At 37.7% G+C, this 22930-nt stretch overlaps 1 protein-coding gene across 1 annotated transcript in view; it reads right to left on the bottom strand.

Moving 5' to 3' along the window:
• LOC103514479 (lachesin-like) overlaps window positions 1–12461 on the bottom strand; it is a gene marked incomplete at its 5' end in the record, with an annotated part of 39424 nt that extends 26963 nt beyond the window's left edge. Inside the window, 4 exons of the mRNA XM_026827437.1 lie at window positions 5792–5947; window positions 8354–8402; window positions 10625–10783; window positions 12247–12461. Of these exons, the coding sequence (XP_026683238.1) occupies window positions 5792–5947; window positions 8354–8402; window positions 10625–10783; window positions 12247–12461 (579 nt within the window). The remainder of the gene's footprint in view (window positions 1–5791; window positions 5948–8353; window positions 8403–10624; window positions 10784–12246) is intronic.
• Between the last annotated feature and the right edge of the window lie 10469 nt (window positions 12462–22930).

The raw sequence follows: 22930 nt of genomic DNA, 5'->3' as shown, positions 1-22930 counted from the left end.
AGGAAATAGGCATGCTAGGACGCCGCGGGATTTCTCCTTGGTCTCAAATAAACACACTCTTGGTAAACATTATAGAGGCATTTTTCGATTTTTCCTTGGACTGGTGTAAGGACTGTCTATCAAATGGGACGTTCTGGATTATGCAAAGGAGAATTAATTTAAGAAGTATACCTACATAATATTGTACCCATTTATGTCTTCTATAACATCTAGAATCTAGATATCAGATATTAATATATAGCTCAGATATATAAATTACATTGAATGAGTATGAGATGTAAGAAAAGAAGAGAAAGAGAGATAGATAATTATGTAAGTAGCTCTAGAAAGAATAAAAAGGAGAAAGAAAGAGAGAGAGAGAGAGAGAGAGAGAGAGAGAGAGAGAGAGAGACCGAAACCGGCAGCAAAAAGAACTAAAATTTATTTTCCTAGTAAAAATACAATTTTCTTCTTCTTCTTCCTCTCACTTTTCTCTCCCGAAAAAAAAGGAGCACAAGATTTATAGCAATTAAAAACAAACTTATAGAAAGTTTCTTTCTCTCTTTTTCCTGAGGCATTAATATTATTCCCCCTCTCTCTTGCAGAGGGTTGGAAGGCCCTCAGGTTAAGGGGAGGGTAAACCTTCTTTGCAGAGGGCAAAGAGGGTTTCAACTTGATATAGAGGGCAAAGTTCAACGTGATATATTTCTTAGATATTTTTCGGTGTGTGTAGTTTGTGTGCGTTTTAAATTCTGCAGAGAGTTTTTATCATGTCTTGACATCTCCTCTCAGGGCGGTATTTAAGGGGAGGGGGCGAGGGGGCCCCCTCGGGTTTTCATCCTACTCATTTTTTTTTCTGAGCCGGACTCCGGAAATTTGGAGCATATACACCTCCCGGTACATAACCTGATTGAACTCTTGGACCCCCTCTATATATAAATACATAATCCTGGATACGGTCCTCTTAGGTTCGTAGCAGCTTAACCAATCCTTTAGGGCTCTTTGCCTCTATACCTACCTTAGCCTCAGGGTGGGCTTTTTGTGTATGATATAAGATATAATCCTGAATACGGTCCTACTCCAGAAGTATTTTCTCACTACTTGACTGCTCGTATTCTCAGGGTCCCCTATATCTTCTTCGACTTCTAACACCCGTATTTATGAACAAAAGTACTTGCTCTCGAGTTAGACCGAAGTCATTTTCGGCCCATCAATTTTTTAAAGATCATGCTTCAGTAGGAGGTAATTACTTAGTTAGCTCGTAGTTGTTCTTTATTTTAATCTCTCTCTCTCTCTTTCTCTTTACTTTGTCATTATTTTCTTTTCCTTCTTCCTTTACATCTCATACTCAGGTTTATTCCCGACGCTATAGGTACCTATTACTCATTACAGCAGGGGCTTCCAACTTCCATGTGAATGCGGGCCATATTTTACATTGGGAGGTACTTCGTGGGCCACATATGTACATAGGGGAGCACCCCCCCCCCCAAACCTTCCGATCTTTTACATTGGGAGGTACTTCGTGGGCCACATATGTACAAAGGGGAGCCCCCCCCCCCCCAAACTTTTCAGAACTGCAGTCGATCGAATTTCGAGCGCCGCAGGCAAGTTTTGTACAAATCTCAAAAAGCTTCGCGGGCCACGAAAATGGTCTGGGGGGCCACATGTGGCCCGCGGGCCGCCAGTTGGAAACCTCTGCATTACAGCAGCTGGGTATACTAGTAGGTAGGTACGTATTGTAATATTATTATGTAGCTATTATGCTGTACCTACTTCTCAGATTTCACTTTAAAGGAGAGAAATCCTTCTGGTTTGAAACAAAGAAGCCTGCAGGCCACAAGGCTCTCTCTCTTTCTCTCTGTACATCTCTCTCTTTCCTTTCCTCTCTCTCTCTTCTCTTTTCCTACTCCTTTCTCTTTGTTTCTCTTTAACTCTCTCTCTCCCCTTCTCTCTCTCTATCTCTCTCTCTCCCATTTGCATATTATTCACGCTAACTTCGGAAACAACAAAGTTACCTTTACCAATGCCGACATCATTTTCAGACACAAAAGAGAGAGAGAGAGAGAGAGAGAGAGAGAGAGAGAGAGAGAGAGAGAGAGAGAGAGAGAGAGAGAAAGGGAGATAGCAAACGGATAAGAGAGAGAAAAAGAGAGAGGCATAGAGAAAACAGACGGGTATAAAGAGGGAAGTAAAGTAAGGGAGAGAGAGAGATGGGTAGAGAAAGACAGAGATCTCTACAGAAATGCAAATTTGAAGGCTCATAATATGGAATTCAATTTATTTCAGAGAGCACCTTATGTTCCAATGGTTTCTACCTCCTATGGCGTATGGGAAATTGAAAAGCAATATTTTTCGATAATCAATTTTGCTGATACATACATATCACCTAATATAGGTAATGCCTACTTAAAAGTATCTAACAATCAAGTATAGATATGTACCTATCTACCTATTAGAAAAAGTGGAGCCAAGGCCAACGAAATGTATGCAAGTTAATGAATTCCGTTAATGAACACGTCTAATTAATTAGCCAATTATGCAAGTTTTGTATCCAATTACACGCCATTACTTGAGCTGTAAAAAGATGTACCATCTACCGTGCATTTTCCCGAAATCGACGGAAAATTCCGAGAAACATCCGCTCGTGTTTCCTAACAATGTTGTCAAGTCTCATCGTTTTTACTTTTTTTCCTTCTCCTCCTCCTCTTCCTCCTTTCAAAGTATTTATCTTTCCCCAGCCAAACAGACCATTTGTAACGTGAGGGGAAAAAATAAAGAAAATAAAATTATTCCATTGTGAACGAAAAAAAGACGAAAAACTCAATTTATAAGCAGCTTTAATGTTTTTTAGAACTTATCGGTTGGGGATTGAGAAAGAGCAGGAGGAGGAGAAAGAGAGATAGTAGAAGGAGAAGGAAAAAGAGAAGAAAGAAGAGCAAGAAGGAGAAGACGGGAAAGATTGGAAGGAGGTAGATGGGAAATGAAAAGAAGGGGAAAATCAGGAGAGAGGAGAAGGTGGAAGAGGTAGACGAGGAAAAGAATTAGGAGAAAGATTTGAAGGTGGAGGAAAACAAGGAAGAAGAGCAGGATAAAAAGTGGGATAGAAATGAGGAGTAGAAGGAAAAAGAGAATGAGGAGGTTTGAAGAAGAAATAAAAAGAAGAAAAATAACAGGAAGGAGAGGGAGAGGATGAGATGAATTAGAAGGAGGAGGAAGCAGAAGAAGAAGAAGAAACAGGAGAAGGACGAAAAGGAGGAGGACAAAAAGGAAAGAGAAGAAGAGGGGAAAAATAAAGAAAATAAAATTATTCCATTGTGAACGAAAAAAAGACGAAAAACTCAATTTATAAGCAGCTTTAATGTTTTTTAAAACTTATCGGTTGGGGATTGAGAAAGAGCAGGAGGAGGAGGAGAAAGAGAGATAGTAGAAGGAGAAGGAGGAGGAAAAAGAGAAGAAAGAAGAGCAAGAAGGAGAATACGGGAAAGATTAGAATGAGGTAGATGGGAATGAGAAGAAGGGGAAAATCAGGAGAGAGGAGAAGGTGGAAGAGGCAGACGAGGAAAAGAATTAGGAGAAAGATTTGAAGGAGGAGGAGAAGGAAGGAGTAGAAGGGAAGGAATTGTAATAGGAAAACAAGGAAGGAGAGTAGGATGAAAGGAGGTGAAAGAAGATAGAAACGAGGAGTAGAAGAGGTAGGAGGAAAAAGGGAATAAGGAGGGATGAAGAAGAAATAAAAAGAAGAAAAACGACAGAAAGGAGAGGAAGAGGATGGGATGAAATAGAAGGAGGAGGGAGAAGAAAAAAGAGGAGAAGGACGACAAGGAAAAAGGAGGAGGAGTAGGGAGGATGAGAAGAGGAGAAAGGGAGGAGGAAGAGGAAGAAAACCGGAGAGGAAAAAAGGAGGAGGACGAGAAGGAAAGAGAAGTGAGAATAAGAGGAGGCGAAAGAAGGAACAAGAAGATGAAGGGATGAATTAGAAGAAGAAAAAGAGGAGGAGGAGGAGGAGGAGGAGGAGAAGGAGGAGGAGAAGAAGAAGGACGAGAAGAGAATTCCGAAAAAGTTTCCAGCATGGACGTGGTAGAAGAGAAACTCCTCCACTCATGTTATTTTATTTGGGGAGCTTAATTATTCGCTTGGTTTCCGTCCGGATGAGATAACTTCTAGGGTCATTATTTTATTATTACTGTTATTTTGTTATTATTACTATTATCATTTTATTCTTACTATTCTTACTACTGTTATTTTATTCGCTTCGAAGAATAGGAGATTGATATTCCTTGAGACATGTAAGATTCAATAATTTGGAAAAATACAAGGGTAGTTAACGGGGAACGACAAGATAACAAGCATTTAAAAACTTATTGACCATAATTAGAATTCACTGTTTTTCCCCATATCAATATGAAAATGGGTATGTAGTTATGTACCAACATACCTACTCGTATTATAGGTATGTAAAATAATACTATTTATTAAAATATTATTATTTTCCTACGCACCTCTCAAAAGCAGACTGGAATGGGTTGTGGTTTTTCCATTTTCTCCGTCTCTCTTTCATCTCCACACTACCTGTTGTTTTCAAATTCGAAATTTTACGAAAAAGTCAGAAACATAAATGAATTTACATAAGTTTCTCAAGTTCACAAGCATCAGGGCAGTGTATAAGTTGTTCGGGAACGATTTCAGAATGTTCAGATTGTTCAGGAACGAAGTTCAGAAACGACACTAAATTCAGCAATTCACGAGAGTCGACGTCTCCACTAACTCCATAGTGTCCAAGGAAAATTTCTCATCTCCACCAACTTCAAAACGAATTCAGGAGAATTTGACAAGACTAACGCACCAACTCGTAAAGTCAAAGATTTCAGGAGAATTTGACATCTCCACTAACGCACTAACTCGTATAGAATTTAGGAGAGTTTTGACATCTCCACTAATTTCAATCTAAAAGATGTGCTTACCACAAAGAACTCACATTTTTACATTTTTCATAATAATAAGTACCTATCTTAATGTATAAACCCATATTACCCATTTAACTTCAAGAGTAGGTACATAAAATATTCTACCTGGATTGTTTAGCAAACATATTAACAGATGTTGACGTACCTACTTTAATAAATAAATAATTAAGCATCAGGGCAGTGTATAAGTTGTTCGGGAACGATTTCAGAATGTTCAGATTGTTCAGGAACGAAGTTCAGAAACGACACTAAATTCAACAACAATTCTCGAGAGTCGACGTCTCCACTAACTCCATAGTGTCCAAAGAAAATTTGTCATCTCCACCAACTTCAAAACAAATTCAGAAGAATTTGACAAGACTAACGCACTGACTCGTAAAGTCAAAGATTTCAGAAGAATTTGACATCTCCACTAACGCACTAACTCGTATAGGATTTAGGAGAGTTTTGACATCTCCACTAACGCACTAACTCGTATAGAATTTAGGAGAGTTTTGACATCTCCACTAATTTCAATCGAAGAGATACTTACCACAAAGAACTCACATTTACATTTTACATAATAATAAGTACCTATCTTAATGTATAAACCTATATTACTCATAGAACTTCCATAGTACATAAAATATTCTACCTGGATTGTTTAGCAAACATATTAACAGATTTTGACTTACCTACTTTAATAAATAAATAATTAACATTCTCATTACCTACTTACTTATTTAGTATCACAATGCTGGGGTTGATAAAATCGGAATGATTAAATGAAAAATAAAACAAATAAATAATAATGATAAAAAAATAAATAAACCAGTAAATGAACAAGATTTCCACAGCAGTAAACTCACCAGTGTCTCCATTGTAGCTGAGATTGGCTCCGTCTTCTCTACGCCACATGACGTACGGTTCTGGATAGCCCTGGGCTTTACAGTTGAGAGTCACATTAGCCTGCTCTCTAACCACCAGATCAGTACTGGTATCCTTGTCTATAATACTGGGCGGTACTGGAATGAGAAGGACAAGTGAGGAATTACAAGGACAGTTTATTTAGACTGCCAGTGTTGGACTGAAGTGTCCCTTTTCGTCAGCAGTTTCAGTAAAGTCCCGTTTATTGGGAAGGTAATAAATGGAAGAAACTAGGAACAAAAATAATATTTTATTGTAAAAAGAAAGAAGGAAATGAGGACGTTTTTTCTCCCATTAGATTTTGGGCCGGATCGGGATCGGGCCTATTCCTTGGGAGACTTAGGTCTGTGAGACCGTCTTAATGTGTGTTGCGGAAAAAGGTTGAGACCTAGGTCTGACAGACCGCGGTCTCACAGACTTAAATCTATCAGACGGTGAGACGGTCTCTGGCTTAACAGGTGAGTTCTACAGTTCACTGAACTTCTAGTGACAGAAGTGACATCGGCCTATGCTTACTCAGCTTACTGGCATAGAAATCAAGGAAATGTAAACAGGGAGAAAAAGTATAAAAACGTGTTTGGACGAAAGCTTTAACGCTTTGACCTCTGTTTATTACATCGTTTGTATTTAGTTTGTTTATTTATCCGTGTCCGTGTTATAATAGGACAACCTGTATACAAGATCAAATAGTTTGTTTGTGACAAGTTCGGTGAGAGGTAATAATTATTTTAATTTTGGAAGGAAAAGAGGTGGAAACTCGGAGTGAGAGAGGGAGAAAGGAAAATAGGAAGAAGGATAAGATGGAAAAGAAGTGAAGAAGGAGAGAGGGGAAGATCGGAAATGGAGAAAGAAGCAGTCTGAGGTGTAATGTAAAAAAGATTAGAGAAAAATATTCTACTTATGAAGATAACACGCCTTCTTCCGTACCACAATATCAGCCGTGCGACAGAACAATTAAAAACAAACTTATAGAAAGTTTCTTTCTCTCTTTTTCCTGAGGCATTAATATTATTCCCCCTCTCTCTTGCAGAGGGTTGGAGGGCCCTCAGGTTAAGGGGAGGGTAAACCTTCTTTGTAGAGGGCAAAGAGGGTTTCAACTTGATATAGAGGGCAAAGTTCAACGTGATATATTTCTTAGATATTTTTCGGTGTGTGTAGTTTGTGTGCGTTTTAAATTCTGCAGAGAGTTTTTATCATGTCTTGACATCTCCTCTCAGGGCCGTATTTAAGGGGAGGGGGCCCCCTCGGGTTTTCATCCTACTCATTTTTTTCTGAGCCGGACTCCGGAAATTTGGAGCATATACACCTCCCGGTACATAACCTGATTGAACTCTTGGACCCCATCTATATAATACATAAGCCTGGATACGGTCCTCTTAGGTTCGTAGCAGCTTAACCAATCCTTTAGGGCTCTTTGCCTCTATACCTAAGCCTCAGGATGGGCTTTTTGTGTATGATATACGTTGCAAAAAGCGGAGGTCTTAGAGATATATATATATATATATATATATTTTCGTTTCCTGTTAATACAAACATATTTTTTATTGGTATAAGCATGTGAGTATCTATGTGAATAAACTTATTGGAAGAAGGCAGAAAAGTGCAGTGGAATCTTAATTAAGTTTCGTAGTAGATACCTTACTATCTTATTACAGGGAAAAAAATCATCCTCCTAATTGCAGCGAAATTAAAAAGCACGAGAATGTCTCGTGAAGAAAACTCGTCTGACGGCAAAAAGCTAATGTTATTCCAAGAGAATTACGCTCTTTTTTTTAGAGATTAAAAAAAAGGTTATATTAGGAGGATAATTTTTTAAATGCGAAGAAGAAGAAGATTTTGAAAGAGAGAAAAACTTAAAAAGCAGCGAAGATTATGAAGACGGCAAAAGAAGCGAGAAAGCTAAGGAGGTGGAAAAGTCAAGCATGAAAGAAGGGTGAAGAAGAGCAAAGGAAAAGAGGTGAAGAGAAGAGAGGCACAGTTGAAGGACGGAGGAGAAAAAGATTATCTGGAAAAAGTGTGAAATGAATTTAAAATGAAATTAAGAGAAAAAAGTAAAAAACTATGCAGGAAGTGACAGAAGAAACTTTTAACACGAAACCTGTCCACCTTTCTCTCTACCTCAGTTCAAACCTAGTGTACACTCCTTCCAACAGTTCTAAGCTACTGGACAAGGAGGGATAGGTTAGTTTGAGAAAGGTGTAAACTGAGAATGTTAGGAAAGTGACAAAAATAAAAGAAAATACTAATACCTAGTGTCACAGATTTGAAAAGAATTATGAGGATTGCAGTAATGAAAAGTGACGTGCACTAATGTCTCTTCATTCCGTAGGTGTTGAAGTTATGAAACAATCAACATCCCAACTCCGGGAAATACTAATACCTAGTGTCACAGATTTGAAAAGAATTATGAGGATTGCAGTAATGAAAAGTGACGTGCACTAATGTCTAGCTTCATTTCGTAGGTGTTGAAGTTATGAAACAATCAACAATCCCAACTCACTTACCCACAACTTGGAGATATCCCTGACGACTCCGCATGGGGTCTGTATTGACCTGACACATGTACCAGCCTCTGTCCGACTCCTGAACGTTCTTGATGTTCAGAAACCACGAGCGATGATCATTGTAGGTAAGTGAGATGCGAGGGTTCTGCGTGATAATTATTCACGCTAACTTCGGAAACAACAAAGTTACCTTTACCAATGCCGACATCATTTTCAGACACAAAAGAGAGAGAGAGAGAGAGAAAGGGAGATAGCAAACGGATAAGAGAGAGAAAAAGACAGAGGCATAGAGAAAACAGACGGGTACAAAGAGGGAAGTAAAGTAAGGGAGAGAGAGAGATGGGTAGAGAAAGACAGAGATCTCTACAGAAATGCAAATTTGAAGGCTCATAATATGGAATTCAATTTATTTCAGAGAGCACCTTATGTTCCAATGGTCTCTACCTCCTATGGCGTATGGGAAATTGGAAAGTGAGCAATATTTTTCGATAATCAATTTTGCTGATACATACATATCACCTAATATAGGTAATGCCTACTTAAAAGTCTCTAACAATCAAGTATAGATATGTACCTAGGTATCTACCTATTAGACAAAGTGGAGCCAAGGCCAACGAAATGTATGCAAGTTAATGAATTCCGTTAATGAACACGTCTAATTAATTAGCCAATTATGCAAGTTTTGTATCCAATTACACGCCATTACTTGAGCTGTAAAAAGATGTACCATCTACCGTGCATTTTCCCGAAATCGACGGAAAATTCCGAGAAACATCCGCTCGTGTTTCCTAACAATGTTGTCAAGTCTCATCGTTTTTACTTTTTCTCCTTCTCCTCCTCCTCTTCCTCCTTTCAAAGTATTTATCTTTCCCCAGCCAAACAGACCATTTGTAACGTGAGGGGATTGAAGGCTCATAATATGGAATTCAATTTATTTCAGAGAGCACCTTATGTTCCAATGGTTTCTACCTCCTATGGCGTATGGGAAATTGAAAAGCAATATTTTTCGATAATCAATTTTGCTGATACATACATATCACCTAATATAGGTAATGCCTACTTAAAAGTATCTAACAATCAAGTATAGATATGTACCTATCTACCTATTAGAAAAAGTGGAGCCAAGGCCAACGAAATGTATAAAAGTTAATGAATTCCGTTAATGAACACGTCTAATTAGCCAATTATGCAAGTTTTGTATCCAATTACACGCCATTACTTCAGCTGTAAAAAGATGTACCATCTACCGTGCATTTTCCCGAAATCGACGGAAAATTCCGAGAACCATCCGCTCGTGTTTCCTAACAATGTTGTCAAGTCTCATCGTTTTTACTTTTTCTCCTCCTCCTCCTCCTCCTCCTTTCAAAGTATTTATCTTTTCCCAGCCAAACAGACCATTTGTAACGTGAGGGGAAATTCTGGCTCTACAGTTGAAGATGTCAAACTCTAGGCTTTTAGGATAAAATTTTGTAGTTTGACATAAGCTCCTAATTCAGCTTGAGAGTCCCCACAATGACATCTTGGAATGTATGACGTTTCCAGCGAAATTTGCATTCAAGGACTTGTTATCACCCTTCATCTCCAATGACCTATCTCAAAGAGAATGTCTAAGAAGACGGCTAATAGAAGTAATAGCTTATTAATGTCCAGATTAATAATCTAATACCCATGTTTGCATAATGTTCAGAATAATAATCTCGATCTAATTCTAAGATATGGCATAATTTAGACAGGTATTAAGTTACAGGATTTCATCTTTCAAATGAAGCTGATGGGATAATGGGTCTAAAGTCTAAACTTGATGCGTCTGGACTTCTCTGTTAAAGTTTGACACGTGTCGGATGAAAGCAATGCTCGGAATTTCAGAGTGTCAAGAAAAGACAAGGATGTCTGTAGGAAGACATAGACTTGACAGACCAGGACATTTTCCTTAGCAATCATCCTGCTTGACAACATTACTTGATGGATACTAAGAGATAATCCTACTAAGAGTTTGAATTTGAAGAGAAAGCAATGTCAAATTCAAACAGTATTAACACCCAAGGTTATTAGAACACTTTAATAAATACCTACAAATAAAACACGCAAGGTCAAATAATAAAAGCGTCAGTTTTACACACTAAAGAAAGTGAGTGTGACTGTGCTGGACTTCATTGGATATTTGACCGTGGAAGTTTGCAAAACTGAAGTTCACCTAAGGGGTTGGTGGTAACTCATAAGTGTTATGTGGTTACCATTAACACTAAACAAAACTTTCATTACTGTATTGACCTGACACATGTACCAGCCTCTGTCCGACTCCTGAACGTTCTTGATGTTCAGAAACCACGAGCGATGATCATTGTAGGTGAGTGAGATGCGAGGGTTCTGCGTGATTACGTTGTGATGGATGGAGAGGATGGTCTGAGTGTCCACCCTGACCCAAGCGACCTGCCAACCAATTCGCAGTCCCTGCGTGTCAAACACCAGGAAGTCGAAACCGTCTTACAGACTAGATTGGGTCTACCTACCTGTCTTAAGCTACATTTTGCTAGGGACGACCACTGTAACGAAAGGCGTCCAAGAAAAATCGTCGAAAGATCATAGTTGGGCACTCTTGTTATATTGCAGTTATGATATTTCCTTGACTCCGTTTTTCGGAAGCAAGCAGTCCCTGCGTGTCAAACACCAGGAAGTCGAAACCGTCTTACAGACTAGATTGGGTCTACCTACCTGTCTTAAGCTACATTTTGCTCGGGACGACCACTGTAACGATAGGCATCCAAGAAAAATCGTTGAAAGATCAGAGTTGAGCACTCTTGTTATATTGCAGTTATGATATTTCCTTGACTCCATTTTTCGGAAGCAGAACGGTCTCGAGGAAATATCATGAAGAAACGACGATAGTGTTCAAAGACCATCTTTCTATAATTTTTCTTGGACGATCATCATTAAAATCGTCCCGAGAGAGTAAACTCCTGAGAAATGGGGAATGTTGGGGGTCGCTCAAATTCTGGCTCTACAGTTGAAGATGTCAAACTCTAGGCTTTTAGGATAAAATTTTGTAGTTTGACATAAGCTCCTAATTCAGCTTGAAAGTCCTCACAATGACATCTTGGAATGTATGACGTTTCCAGCGAAATTTGCATTCAAGGACTTGTTATCACCCTTCACCTCCAATGACCTATCTCAAAGAGAATGTCTAAGAAGACGGTTAATAGAAGTAATAGCTTATTAATGTCCAGATTAATAATCCAATACCCATGTTTGCATAATGTTCAGAATAATAATCTCGATCTAATTCTAAGATATGGCATAATTTAGACAGGTATTAAGTTACAGGATTTCATCTTTCAAATGAAGCTGATGGGATAATGGGTCTAAAGTCTAAACTTGATGCGTCTGGACTTCTCTGTTAAAGTTTGACACGTGTCGGATGAAAGCAATGCTCGGAATTTCAGAGTGTCAAGAAAAGACAAGGATGTCTGTAGGAAGACATAGACTTGACAGACCAGGACATTTTCCTTAGCAATCATCCTGCTTGACAACATTACTTGATGGATACTAAGAGATAATCCTACAAAGATTTTGAATTTGAAGAGAAAGCAATGTCAAATTCAAACAGTATTAACACCCAAGGTTATTAGAACACTTTAATAAATACCTACAAATAAAACACGCAAGGTCAAATAATAAAAGCGTCAGTTTTACACACTAAAGAAAGTGAGTGTGACTGTGCTGGACTTCATTGGATATTTGACCGTGGAAGTTTGCAAAACTGAAGTTCACCTAAGGGGTTGGTGGTAACTCATAAGTCATAAGTGTTATGTGGTTACCACTAACACTAAACAAAACTTTCATTAGCAAGTTCATGACAAAATTATTAATCCCTTCAGATTCCGATTTTGTCTTACCTTGAATCCCTTCAGATTATCAACGACGCAGGCTAGGAGTGCGTCTCTTCCGACTGTTACTGTTACATTAGGTATGGGCTCGGCAAAATGAGGCATCAATGATTCTGAAACAGACGAAACCGGTTCTGTATTACAATTTGTATTAGTGGAGATGTCTGTATTACCATTTGTACTGGTGGAGATGTCTGTACTACAATTTGTATTAGTGGAGATGTCTGTATTACAATTTATATTAGTGGAGATTTTTAGTCCGTCCTTCCTTTATTATTACAATAGTAATAAAAAGGTATAAGGGACGGACTATTGTATTCGCTTCGGTGTCGTCTGTCAGTCTGTCCGTCTGTCAGTCTGTCTGTCTGTCTGTCTGTTCCCATAGAAGGACTTGTCCAAACCTGGTCGACCTATATATCAAATTAAAGGTCTTTTTACCAGGAACACGAAAATGGTGGTGCAAATTTTGTCCAGAGAACCATAAAGCCAAAAAAAAAAAAAAACTGGTTTTTGGGGGATTTTTTTCACATTTTCTCACACAAATGAGCTCTGATCTCGAAATTTGTCGCGACGACCTATGAACTCATTTTTTTTACATTTTCTCACACAAATGAGCTCTGATCTTGAAATTTGTCGCGACGACCTATGAACTCAAAGCGAGAAAGTTTTAGATAACACTTCAGTCGTTAATTTAAGACCGGTTTTAGCGTCATCTATGTTAAGCTACGCCGAGCAAGGCCAATAAATGGATGGGTGGTCAGTCGATAATTCAAGACCGGTTTTAGCGTCACCTGTGTTAAGCTACGCCGAGAAAGGCCAATAAATGGATGGGTGATTTAATTATATTGGGAATAAAGGGAGAACGGGCTCTAGTCTTGATTTTAAATCATTACATATTAACACAATCTACGTCCAGCTATGCAATTTCGCTCTTAGAGGCTCTATAGGAACTCTTTTTTCTGAGATCTATATTCCCTAAGAAGACGGTACCTCAATTCAAGAATAATAATAAACTGAATATTAAACAAATTAGGTAGGTACATAGGTACTGATTTTCTTTAATCACGATCGAATAAACTACGAGCTAAAAAATTCCCGGAGGGACGGACCCTGCTTGTTGTATTACAATTTGTACTAGTGGAGATATTTCTACCACCATTTGTTTATTAGAAAGTCTGTAATAGAATGTGTGTTAGTGAAGATGTCTAATATTTCACTGGAGTATATGAACAGAAGTACATAGATATTTTCTAGAAAAGGTTGATGACTAGATAACAAAGATATTCATTTACTTAATTTGAAATAACATTCGATGATCAAAACCGTCGTCTCCCACACATAGTCGCGTTTTTTTTCTTCAACAAATACGAAGAAAACGCGAATATGTCAAACGCTACTTTCCCACTCATATCGCCAAGGAAAAGGTTCTATTCAGAGGTGTAAATATGCCGAGAGAAATGGGTGCAAAAAGGAAAACCAACCTCCTTCCCACAGAACTAGGAACACAATCATCCCATATACAACTTGAAATACAAACGGAATAAGAATAAATAAAATTGTGGAGGTATTATTAATGATAATAACACAAGTGAGAATATTGCAAGATAAACCTAGATAAAAGGCAACTTTTGCATGTAAATAACACAAACAAGGAGAATACCCTCTTAGACTTTCATACAACAAGTTGTGTACGAAGTTCAAATTCCTGTATTAAGGTGTAGCTCAAACTTATCCTGCAAGATAAACCTAGATAAAAGGCAACTTTTGCATGTAAATAACACAAACAAGGAGAATACCCTCTTAGACTTTCATACAACAAGGTATGTACGAAGTTCAAATTCCTGTATTAAGGTGTAGCTCAAACTTATCATGCAAGGAAAGTTCAAGGAAGGACGCTAGATGCTTGGCAAAAGAATAATAATCTCATTTTATTATCCTGGATTGTCAACATGAGAACCTGGAGGTATTCTGGGAACGAGTCCCCATTTCTCACTTTTCACTCCACGTGCAGAAAAAAGGTCACACGACCGTTTGGAAATAATATCTGCGTGAAAAGTGTGGAATATGACGTCACTCTTGATTCGTGGAACAGGCCACTAACTTTTCAAGAGGTTCCTTTTCCAACTCCTTGGAATGACTTTTGGAACGCGTGAGAAGTATGGATTGTGACGTCACACTTGATCCTTGGAACAGGCCGCTAGTTTGGCAAAAGCTGCCTTTTCCAACGCCTTGGAATGACTTTTAGTAAGACCATATTAAATTCAGCATGGTAGAAAACAAGTTTATTCAGTTCATTGTGAAATTTGTGAAAGAGATTGAACTTTTACGAGCATGTAAAACACAAAGGAAAAGGATCTTGTATAAAAACAGATCTACGACCGTTTGGAAATAATATCTGCGTGAAAAGTGTGGAATATGACGTCACTCTTGATTCGTGGAACAGGCCACTAACTTTTCAAGAGGTGCCTTTTCCAACTCCTTGGAATGACTTTTGGAACGCGTGAGAAGTATGGAGTGTGACGTCACACTTGATCCTTGGAACAGGCCGCTAGTTTGGCAAAAGCTGCCTTTTCCAACGCCTTGAAATGACTTTTTGTAAGACCATATTAAATTCAGCATGGGAGAAAACAAGTTTATTCTGTTCATTGTGAAATTTGTGAAAGAGATTGAACTTTTACGAGCATGTAAAACACAAAGGAAAAGGATCTTGTCTAAATACAGATCCATAATTTTCGAACCAGGCTGTTGTGGCCGCAAGAGGCGTGAGGTAAGAAAGCAACATAATGATCTCTCAAGAGGGCGATAACAAACGAGAGAGAGAGAGAGAGAGGAGGGTAACGTTCAGGGATAGAACAGGTAGCGGTAAAAAGTGGGTATAAAAGATAGGACTCTCACAGTGGGAGATGATAGATAGAGATAGATAAGGGAGAAAGTGGGATAGGAGAAAGAGAGAGAGAGGGAAGGAGGCCGATAAGGTAAGAAATAAAGTGGAGAGATAAAAAAGAGGAAGGCAAAAAGGGGAGAGAGAGATGAAAAGGAGGGGTGGATAAGTAAATAATGGTGGGAAAGGAGACAGAGGATAGGACGAGGGAGGGAAGAGGAAGAAAAGAGAAGGAGAGGAGAAAAGAGTGGGAGAGAAAGAATAGACGGTAATATGGTTGGAATTGGCACGGTTTCCAAATTCCCAGATAGCACGGATTTGTTGTAACACCTTCTAATGTGATGTTCAGATAATCATAACTTCTTCGAAAATTTGACACCATAATAGGTAATACGAGGGAGGGAAGAGGAAGAAAAGAGAAGGAGAGGAGAAAAGAGTGGGAGAGAAAGAATAGACGGTAATATGGTTGGAATTGGCACGATTTCCAGATTCCCAGATAGCACAGATTTGTTGTAACACCTGATAATGTGATATTCAGATAATCATAACTTCTTCGAAAATTTGACACCATAAGAATATAAGAACATCTATAAAGGTTCACACTTAAATTGGGTCGTTAGAGAAGCACCTCAGACAATACTTACTCGAAGGACAAGGGTTACAATGAACCTAAGTAGACATTAATTGTAGCTTGAAGGAATATTTAAGTACCTAAATTTAACGGAAAATATACGAGCTAAAAAAAGTCAGAGTAAGAAGGGAGAAAGAAAAGGGGAAAGGGAAGTAGGAGGAAGGAAAAAATTTCATGACATGACTTGGACTCGAACCACCAACCTCCAGATCCAAAGTCCAACGCGTTAACAACTGCACCACTGAGGTTGGTCCATAATAGGTAATAGAAACAGCTATAAAGGTTCACACTAAGTTGAGTCGTAGAGAAGCACCTCAAACAATACTTACTCGAAGGACAAGGGTTACAATAAACCTAAGTAGACATTAATTGTAGCTTGAAGGAATATTTAAGTACCTAAATTTAACGGAGAAAATACGAGCTAAAAAAAGTCAGAGTAAGAAGGGAGAAAGAAAAGGGGAAAGGGGATTTCAGGAGGAAGGAAACGAGGTGGAAACTCGGAGTGAGAGAGGGAGAAAGGAAAATAGGAAGAAGGATAAGATGGAAAAGAAGTGAAGAAGGAGAGAGGGGAAGATCGGAAATGGAGAAAGAAGCAGTCTGAGGTGTAATGTAAAAAAGATTAGAGAAAAATATTCTACTTATGAAGATAACACGCCTTCTTCCGTACCACAATATCAGCCGTGCGACAGAACAAACAACCGTATACAGCTATACAGTAATATCAGGCCCACGATAAAACAAATAACCGTACAAATAACATTAGGAGTACCTACGATAAAACAAACAATAATACCAGAGGTAAAAAGTTTTATCCTCACACTTGATAGACTGTAAGTTAAAAGCGGAGGTCTTAGAGTCCCGAAATCGAAGAGAGGACGAGGACAGGATAGCAGAAGACCAACACTTCTGAAATCTGAAAACAAATCTAATCTATTAGGATAAGTTCTCTCGGGCGGAATCGAACCCGCGGACCTAGTGCTTACGATTTACTCAGTAGATAACCTAAAAGCTAACAAGGCTGGTTAGGTTTCAGGTGCGACAGAACAAACAACCGTATACAGCTATACAGTAATATCAGGCCCACGATAAAACAAATAACCGTACAAATAACATTAGGAGTACGATAAAACAAACAATAATACCAGAGGTAAAAAGTTTTATCCTCATACTTGATAGACTGTAAGTTAACAGCGGAGGTCTTAGAGTGCCGAAATCGAAGAGAGAACGAGGACAGGATAGCAGAAGACCAACACTTCTGAAAGCAAATCTAATCTATTAGGATAAGTTCTCTCGGGCGGAATCGAACCCGCGGACCTAGTGCTTACGATTTACTCAGTAGACAACCTAAAAGCTAACAAGGCTGGTTAGGTTTCAGGATAAATTTTACTTTATTTAATTTCTTTTCCTAATTTACCTAAATTATCTTAGAACTTCACATGGCAGTGGTACCGAACAGGCCGAGATAACAGGAATTTTTAAACTTCTATGAATTTTTCATGCTAATGTTTTTTCATTTATTTATTATTCAAACGACTAAGAAGAGAGAGAGAGAGAGAGAGAGAGAGAGAGAGAGAGAGAGAGAGAGAGAAGGGGAACTTTTTTCTCTACAAGATACTTAGCATTTTCTTTGTAGAAATTTAGATGTAACTTTACAAACTAGCAAACTACACATTCTCATTGTGGTTTTACAATTCACAAGTTGGGCAAAAACTACAGAACTGTACTTTGTGAACCACAAAAGTAATTTTGAATTTAAGGTTGAATTCGACGAATTTGAATTTAGCCTGCCTCTCCTTCAGCTCAGATATTATAACCCTCAATCTGGAGGTGTTGGGATCGAACTATGGTAAGTACGAAAATATTCTGACAAAACTTAGCCATCCAGCACTTGTTAGGATTTAGAAATGATCCATGCACGGAAGCTGAAATGGTCTCTCTTTTAAAACACACCTGGGAAATAGGACACCATAAAATCTTATATTATAAAAACAAGATCCATTCACTCATTCACATTTCATAGTTCACACTGCAAAGTAGGTATGCCTTGTTTTAGGAAGGTACACCAAGTTTCATTACATTCCTATTTTTAGCGTTTGATTCACATCAGCTATCGATTGCGTGATGACTAGTTTGATGGGCTTTTTATCTTATATTATAAGAACAAGAATAATAAGAATTCACATTTCATAGTTCACACTCCACACTGATCGCTCTATCTCAAGAATCACAAGACCTAGAAAGCTGAAATTTGATAGGACTATTCCTTTTATGGTCTAGGTGTGCAATAAGAAAGGATTTTGCGAAAATCTAAACCGATCCTGAGATATGATCAATTTTTGATCGCTAAAATCTCCATAAGAAATAGACAGAGTGCAGAGACTGCGGGAAAGAAATGTTCCGCTCTCGACCAACATTTTGAGTTTCGTTTATGTTTTTAGTTTGATAACTAATATGCAGCTAATAAGGAGCGCACAAGTTTGGCCATGCCTCGGGATGAACTAGCGGGATTCCGGAGCGAAGCGACGGAATTCAGCTAGTAATCTTATATTATAAGAACGAGATCCATTCACAGTTCACAGTTCACGTTTCACATTTCATAGTTCACACACTGATCGCTCCATCTCGAGAACCACAACACCTAGAAAGCTGAAATTTGGTAGGAATAATCATTTTGTGGTCTAGGTGTGCAATAAGAAAGGATTTTGCGAAAATCTAAACCGATCCTGAGATATGATCAATTTTTGATCGCTAAAATCTCCATAAGAAATAGACAGAGTGCAGAGACTGCGGGAGAGAAATGTTCCGCTCTCGACCAACATTTTGAGTTTCGTTTATGTTTTTAGTTTGATAGCTAATATGCAGCTAATAAGGAGCGCATAGCGCGGCCGTATTTTTTATTATTTTCTACAAGTTTGGCCATGCCTCGGGATGAACTAGCGGAATTCCGGAGCGAAGCGACGGAATTCAGCTAGTAATTCCATATTATTCGAGCTTTATATTAAAACTTCAAGCATAAAAAATCACACTATTAAAAGAATTCAATATGGAATCCATATCGAGCAATACGAAGTAACACTAAAACCTGTTTAATTCGCTTCACCTGAAATAAAACTGCCATCACCGGTGATATTTTCAATGGAATTTATTTTCCCTCTGCAAAGGTATAAAAAATATGGTGTGAACATCACACGACTTTCCTTATCCTATTGAATGATGCTTATTTGAGTGTTCTTTTACCCTAACTTTTACAATATCTCTAACCGTTTTGTCGCTACAGCTGAAAACAGTGTTCTTTTACCCTAACTTTTACAATATCTCTAACCGTTTTGTCGCTATAGCTGAAAACCGCCAAAAAACGATCTGTGACTGTGCTGGACTTCATTGGATATTTGACCGTGGAAGTTTGCAAAACTGAAGTTCACCTAAGGGGTTGGTGGTAACTCATAAGTCATAAGTGTTATGTGGTTACCACTAACACTAAACAAAACTTTCATTCGTAAGTTCATGAACTGACCATCGATATTTTGACCCGATTACATTACTTTCCTTCCTATAGGATAAGGAAAGTAAAAAGGGAAAATCAAAAGAAAGTCAGGAGAGAAAAAAGTCGCTAGTCGACACAAAAAAGGAACTAATCCACTGAATTTAACACCCTTTGCTTTACCCTCTCTCAGCCCGTCACCCGAAATAAAACCCATATTATCACCATATTCAAGTTCCCAAATCTTTTAAGTCCTTTGTTCTTTTTTTTAACTTTTTCTTCCTCTTTTTTTTCTTCTCTCCTTTTTCGTCTTTTCTCTTTGCTTCTCCCTCCCTCTCCTCTCTTTCTCTCTATTCTTATACAGCGTGTAAAATGTGTTGTCTTTACCATAAAGTCGAAAATCTATGGGAAGTGATATGGCATCTCCACTAATACTTCATAAAGAATTAATGGGATAAGAATACTTGGAGATGTGGCATCTCCACTAATTTCATAAATAAGATAATTCATGAGATAATAATACGTAAGTGGAGATTTGACATTTCCACTAATATTACGGAGAGAATAAATTTAAGAAGAGAATTTTACACATCCACCAGTTTAATCCGAGAGGTTGAGGCGCTCGCTTGGTAATAGGAGGTGATTAACACAATCTACGTCCAGCTATGCAATTTCGCTCTTAGAGGCTCTATAGGAACTCTTTTTTCTGAGATCTATATTCCCTAAGAAGAAGGTACCTACCTATACATGGTACCGATTAGGTAATTTGAAATTAAAATGAGTTCATGGTAGTTACACCCTATGTTCATCGCTTGTGCAAAGATTACAGCAAGAATCCAATATTTTCGGTAAAGGTATTTTGTGAAAAGTTAAAAAAAAGCTTCTTTTTTTTCGGGAAAAAGTTGAGAATTTACCGAGAAGATTATTTTTAAAGCTTAAAAAGTTTTCTTCTTCAAATCTACTTCTGGATGTACCTACTACCACCTCCCTAAATACAAATTTTGACAAGACTTTTTTATTACCTCCTGAAAATATGCACTAAAAAATTACCTACCTATGTACTTATCTATATAATTATTTGATTGGATACATTATGTACAAAAGGAGCTCCAGACATAATTATATCTAATACATTTAAAATACATACCTAAATATGTAGACATGATATCATAAAACAAATAATAAAATATTTAAATAAAGGATCTCGTATTTGATTGGTGGAGTGGTGGACTATTAATTTGAATGCAGTAATAGAGCGATTCTGACGGTCTACCTGGAAAACATTAAAATTCATAGACTCATACATTATTCCACTTAAATATGTCGGTAAATAATTCAAAGATAAATAATAAATGAAGGAACAATCACACATTGATGACGAACATATAATTGAGGCGTTTTCAAGAAAGCCTTAAATATGAAAATCGAGTTCAACCCTACCTACAGTTTTTAGATTTTTCAAGGCCAAGATTTTATTTGAATTCCTGTAAAATCCGCCACCTTTTGAACTACCAATATTTTTGGATCAGGATAAAAAGTACAAAAAAGGAGGAAGGCGGAAAAAGCTACCTACGGAAGCGGAAGACACCTACAAAATGAAAACTTGAAAAACCATAAGTAAATAAGACGTGATAATTCTGTCACGCTTGAAATCACTCGGTGTGAAGATAGAACGCTTTGTATTTCCTGATACCACCTCCACGATAAGCTCAAAGTATTTCATACCGTTATGTTTGAATAAGAGATAAAAAAGCTTCCAATATAATCTGGCTTGAGGAACAAGAGCAACAAGTTAGGAGTGGGAGCACAAGGCGCGATGTAAACAGGAGAGCGTACGTTCAATCCCAGCCGACGTATGGAATTTTACCCTCATTAACTTGAGAAAATGAGTACTAGGTATCTAATAATGAAGATCTAAGGGTTAGGTGGTAGTGATATTCAAGGAGTTAAATTTCAAGGACACTGTACGAAATCGGCATGCTATACGACACAGTGTCGTAGATTCCAATGTGGTGGATGTTTCATCGCTCCGAAATATAAAAGGCAATGAAACATCCATCTTACTAAGAGAAAGGAATTCTTAGAAAATCATAAAGAGATGTGACAAAATATTCCACATCAGCAAGAAAAGTGGAAACCTCCAAACTGCCTGAACAAAAACTACAGTGTCGTGAGGAGATATAACAAAAGATGTCAAAACCAATCAAGACATTGTTAAGTAACTTTTTAAAAGCTTTCCTAAAGTGATTTTGAAACAAAAAGTTTACAAAGATGACTTTGCCTACAAAATTGTACAACTTGAAGTAGGAGTGAGCACTATTGGTTTAGGTAATGTGCGGCAGGCATCTTCAGAACTGGAATGAGTCCCACATAATAATTTTATTATCCCTACTTACTATTCAATACTACCTACCTTCCTGTGTTACTGTTCTACTTTTGTTAAAACATAAAACCGATATACCTCAATATAGCTCATTTATCGTTACAACAGAGAATTATGTACGAAGCTCAGTAGGTACTGTGTTCCAGAATTAATAATATAGCTATCTACATTTTAGGTATTATCCAGATATAAAAGTTCTGCTTAATTCCTGAATGCGATTAATGTTTTAATTATTGAAATGAATTACATTCAAATAATACCGTTAATACCAATAAAATTATTAATTAACGTGGATACTTGCTGTCATAATCTAATACGTACCTATATTGGTTTTACAACTATTACAACTGTCAAAAGTGACAGCAATATTGAATTCAATGGAACAGGGGCCAATTCTATGAATGATTCCACACTCCACACAAGTTTTTTTTTTCCACACTCCACTCCAGAAAGTGGAAACATCAGAATTGTTTCGTGGAATAGCCCCTATTCTTATGTTTTGTACATCACACTTAGGTACCTTAGCATCAGAGAAACTTCATTCATAATAATAAGTATCCCTACATATGTAGTTTTCAGGATTAACGCGCCCTTAAGATGCACTGATGTTCTGTGACTAGAAAATCAAAGGAAGAAGGTAAGAAATGAACTTTGTCCCGAAGAAGTTCACGGGTAGAAAAAATCTCGAGGAAAGTTTTTCAGCATAATTTTGGATACGAAAAATTGCTCCCCTTTCAGTCCACATTCAGTCAAGTAAGTTGGCAGATACACGGGCCGTTTGATAAGTTCGTGGACTCGGATACTTCTTCTTGGTATGAAGTCCAAATTTAGGTGCTACTGCAAAGTAGGTATGCCTTGTTTTAGGAAGGTACACCAAGTTTCATTACATTCCTATTTTTAGCGTTTGATTCACATCAGCTATCGATAGCGTGATGACTAGTTTTATGCAATTTCGCTCTTAGAGGCTCTATAGGAACTCTTTTTTCTGAGATCTATATTCCCTAAGAAGAAGGTACCTACCTATACATGGTACCGATTAGGTAATTTGAAATTAAAATGAGTTCATGGTAGTTACACCCTATGTTCATCGCTTGTGCAAAGATTACAGCAAGAATCCAATATTTTCGGTAAAGGTATTTTGTGAAAAGTTAAAAAAAAGCTTCTTTTTTTTCGGGAAAAAGTTGAGAATTTACCGAGAAGATTATTTTTAAAGCTTAAAAAGTTTTCTTCTTCAAATCTACTTCTGGATGTACCTACTACCACCTCCCTAAATACAAATTTTGACAAGACTTTTTTATTACCTCCTGAAAATATGCA

This window comes from Diaphorina citri, unplaced genomic scaffold (assembly GCF_000475195.1).
Source record: "Diaphorina citri unplaced genomic scaffold, Diaci psyllid genome assembly version 1.1 scaffold1150, whole genome shotgun sequence".
NCBI lineage: Eukaryota > Metazoa > Arthropoda > Insecta > Hemiptera > Psyllidae > Diaphorina > Diaphorina citri.
Note: the sequence above shows the minus strand (reverse complement) of the source record. Positions and strands in the feature narration are given on the sequence as shown.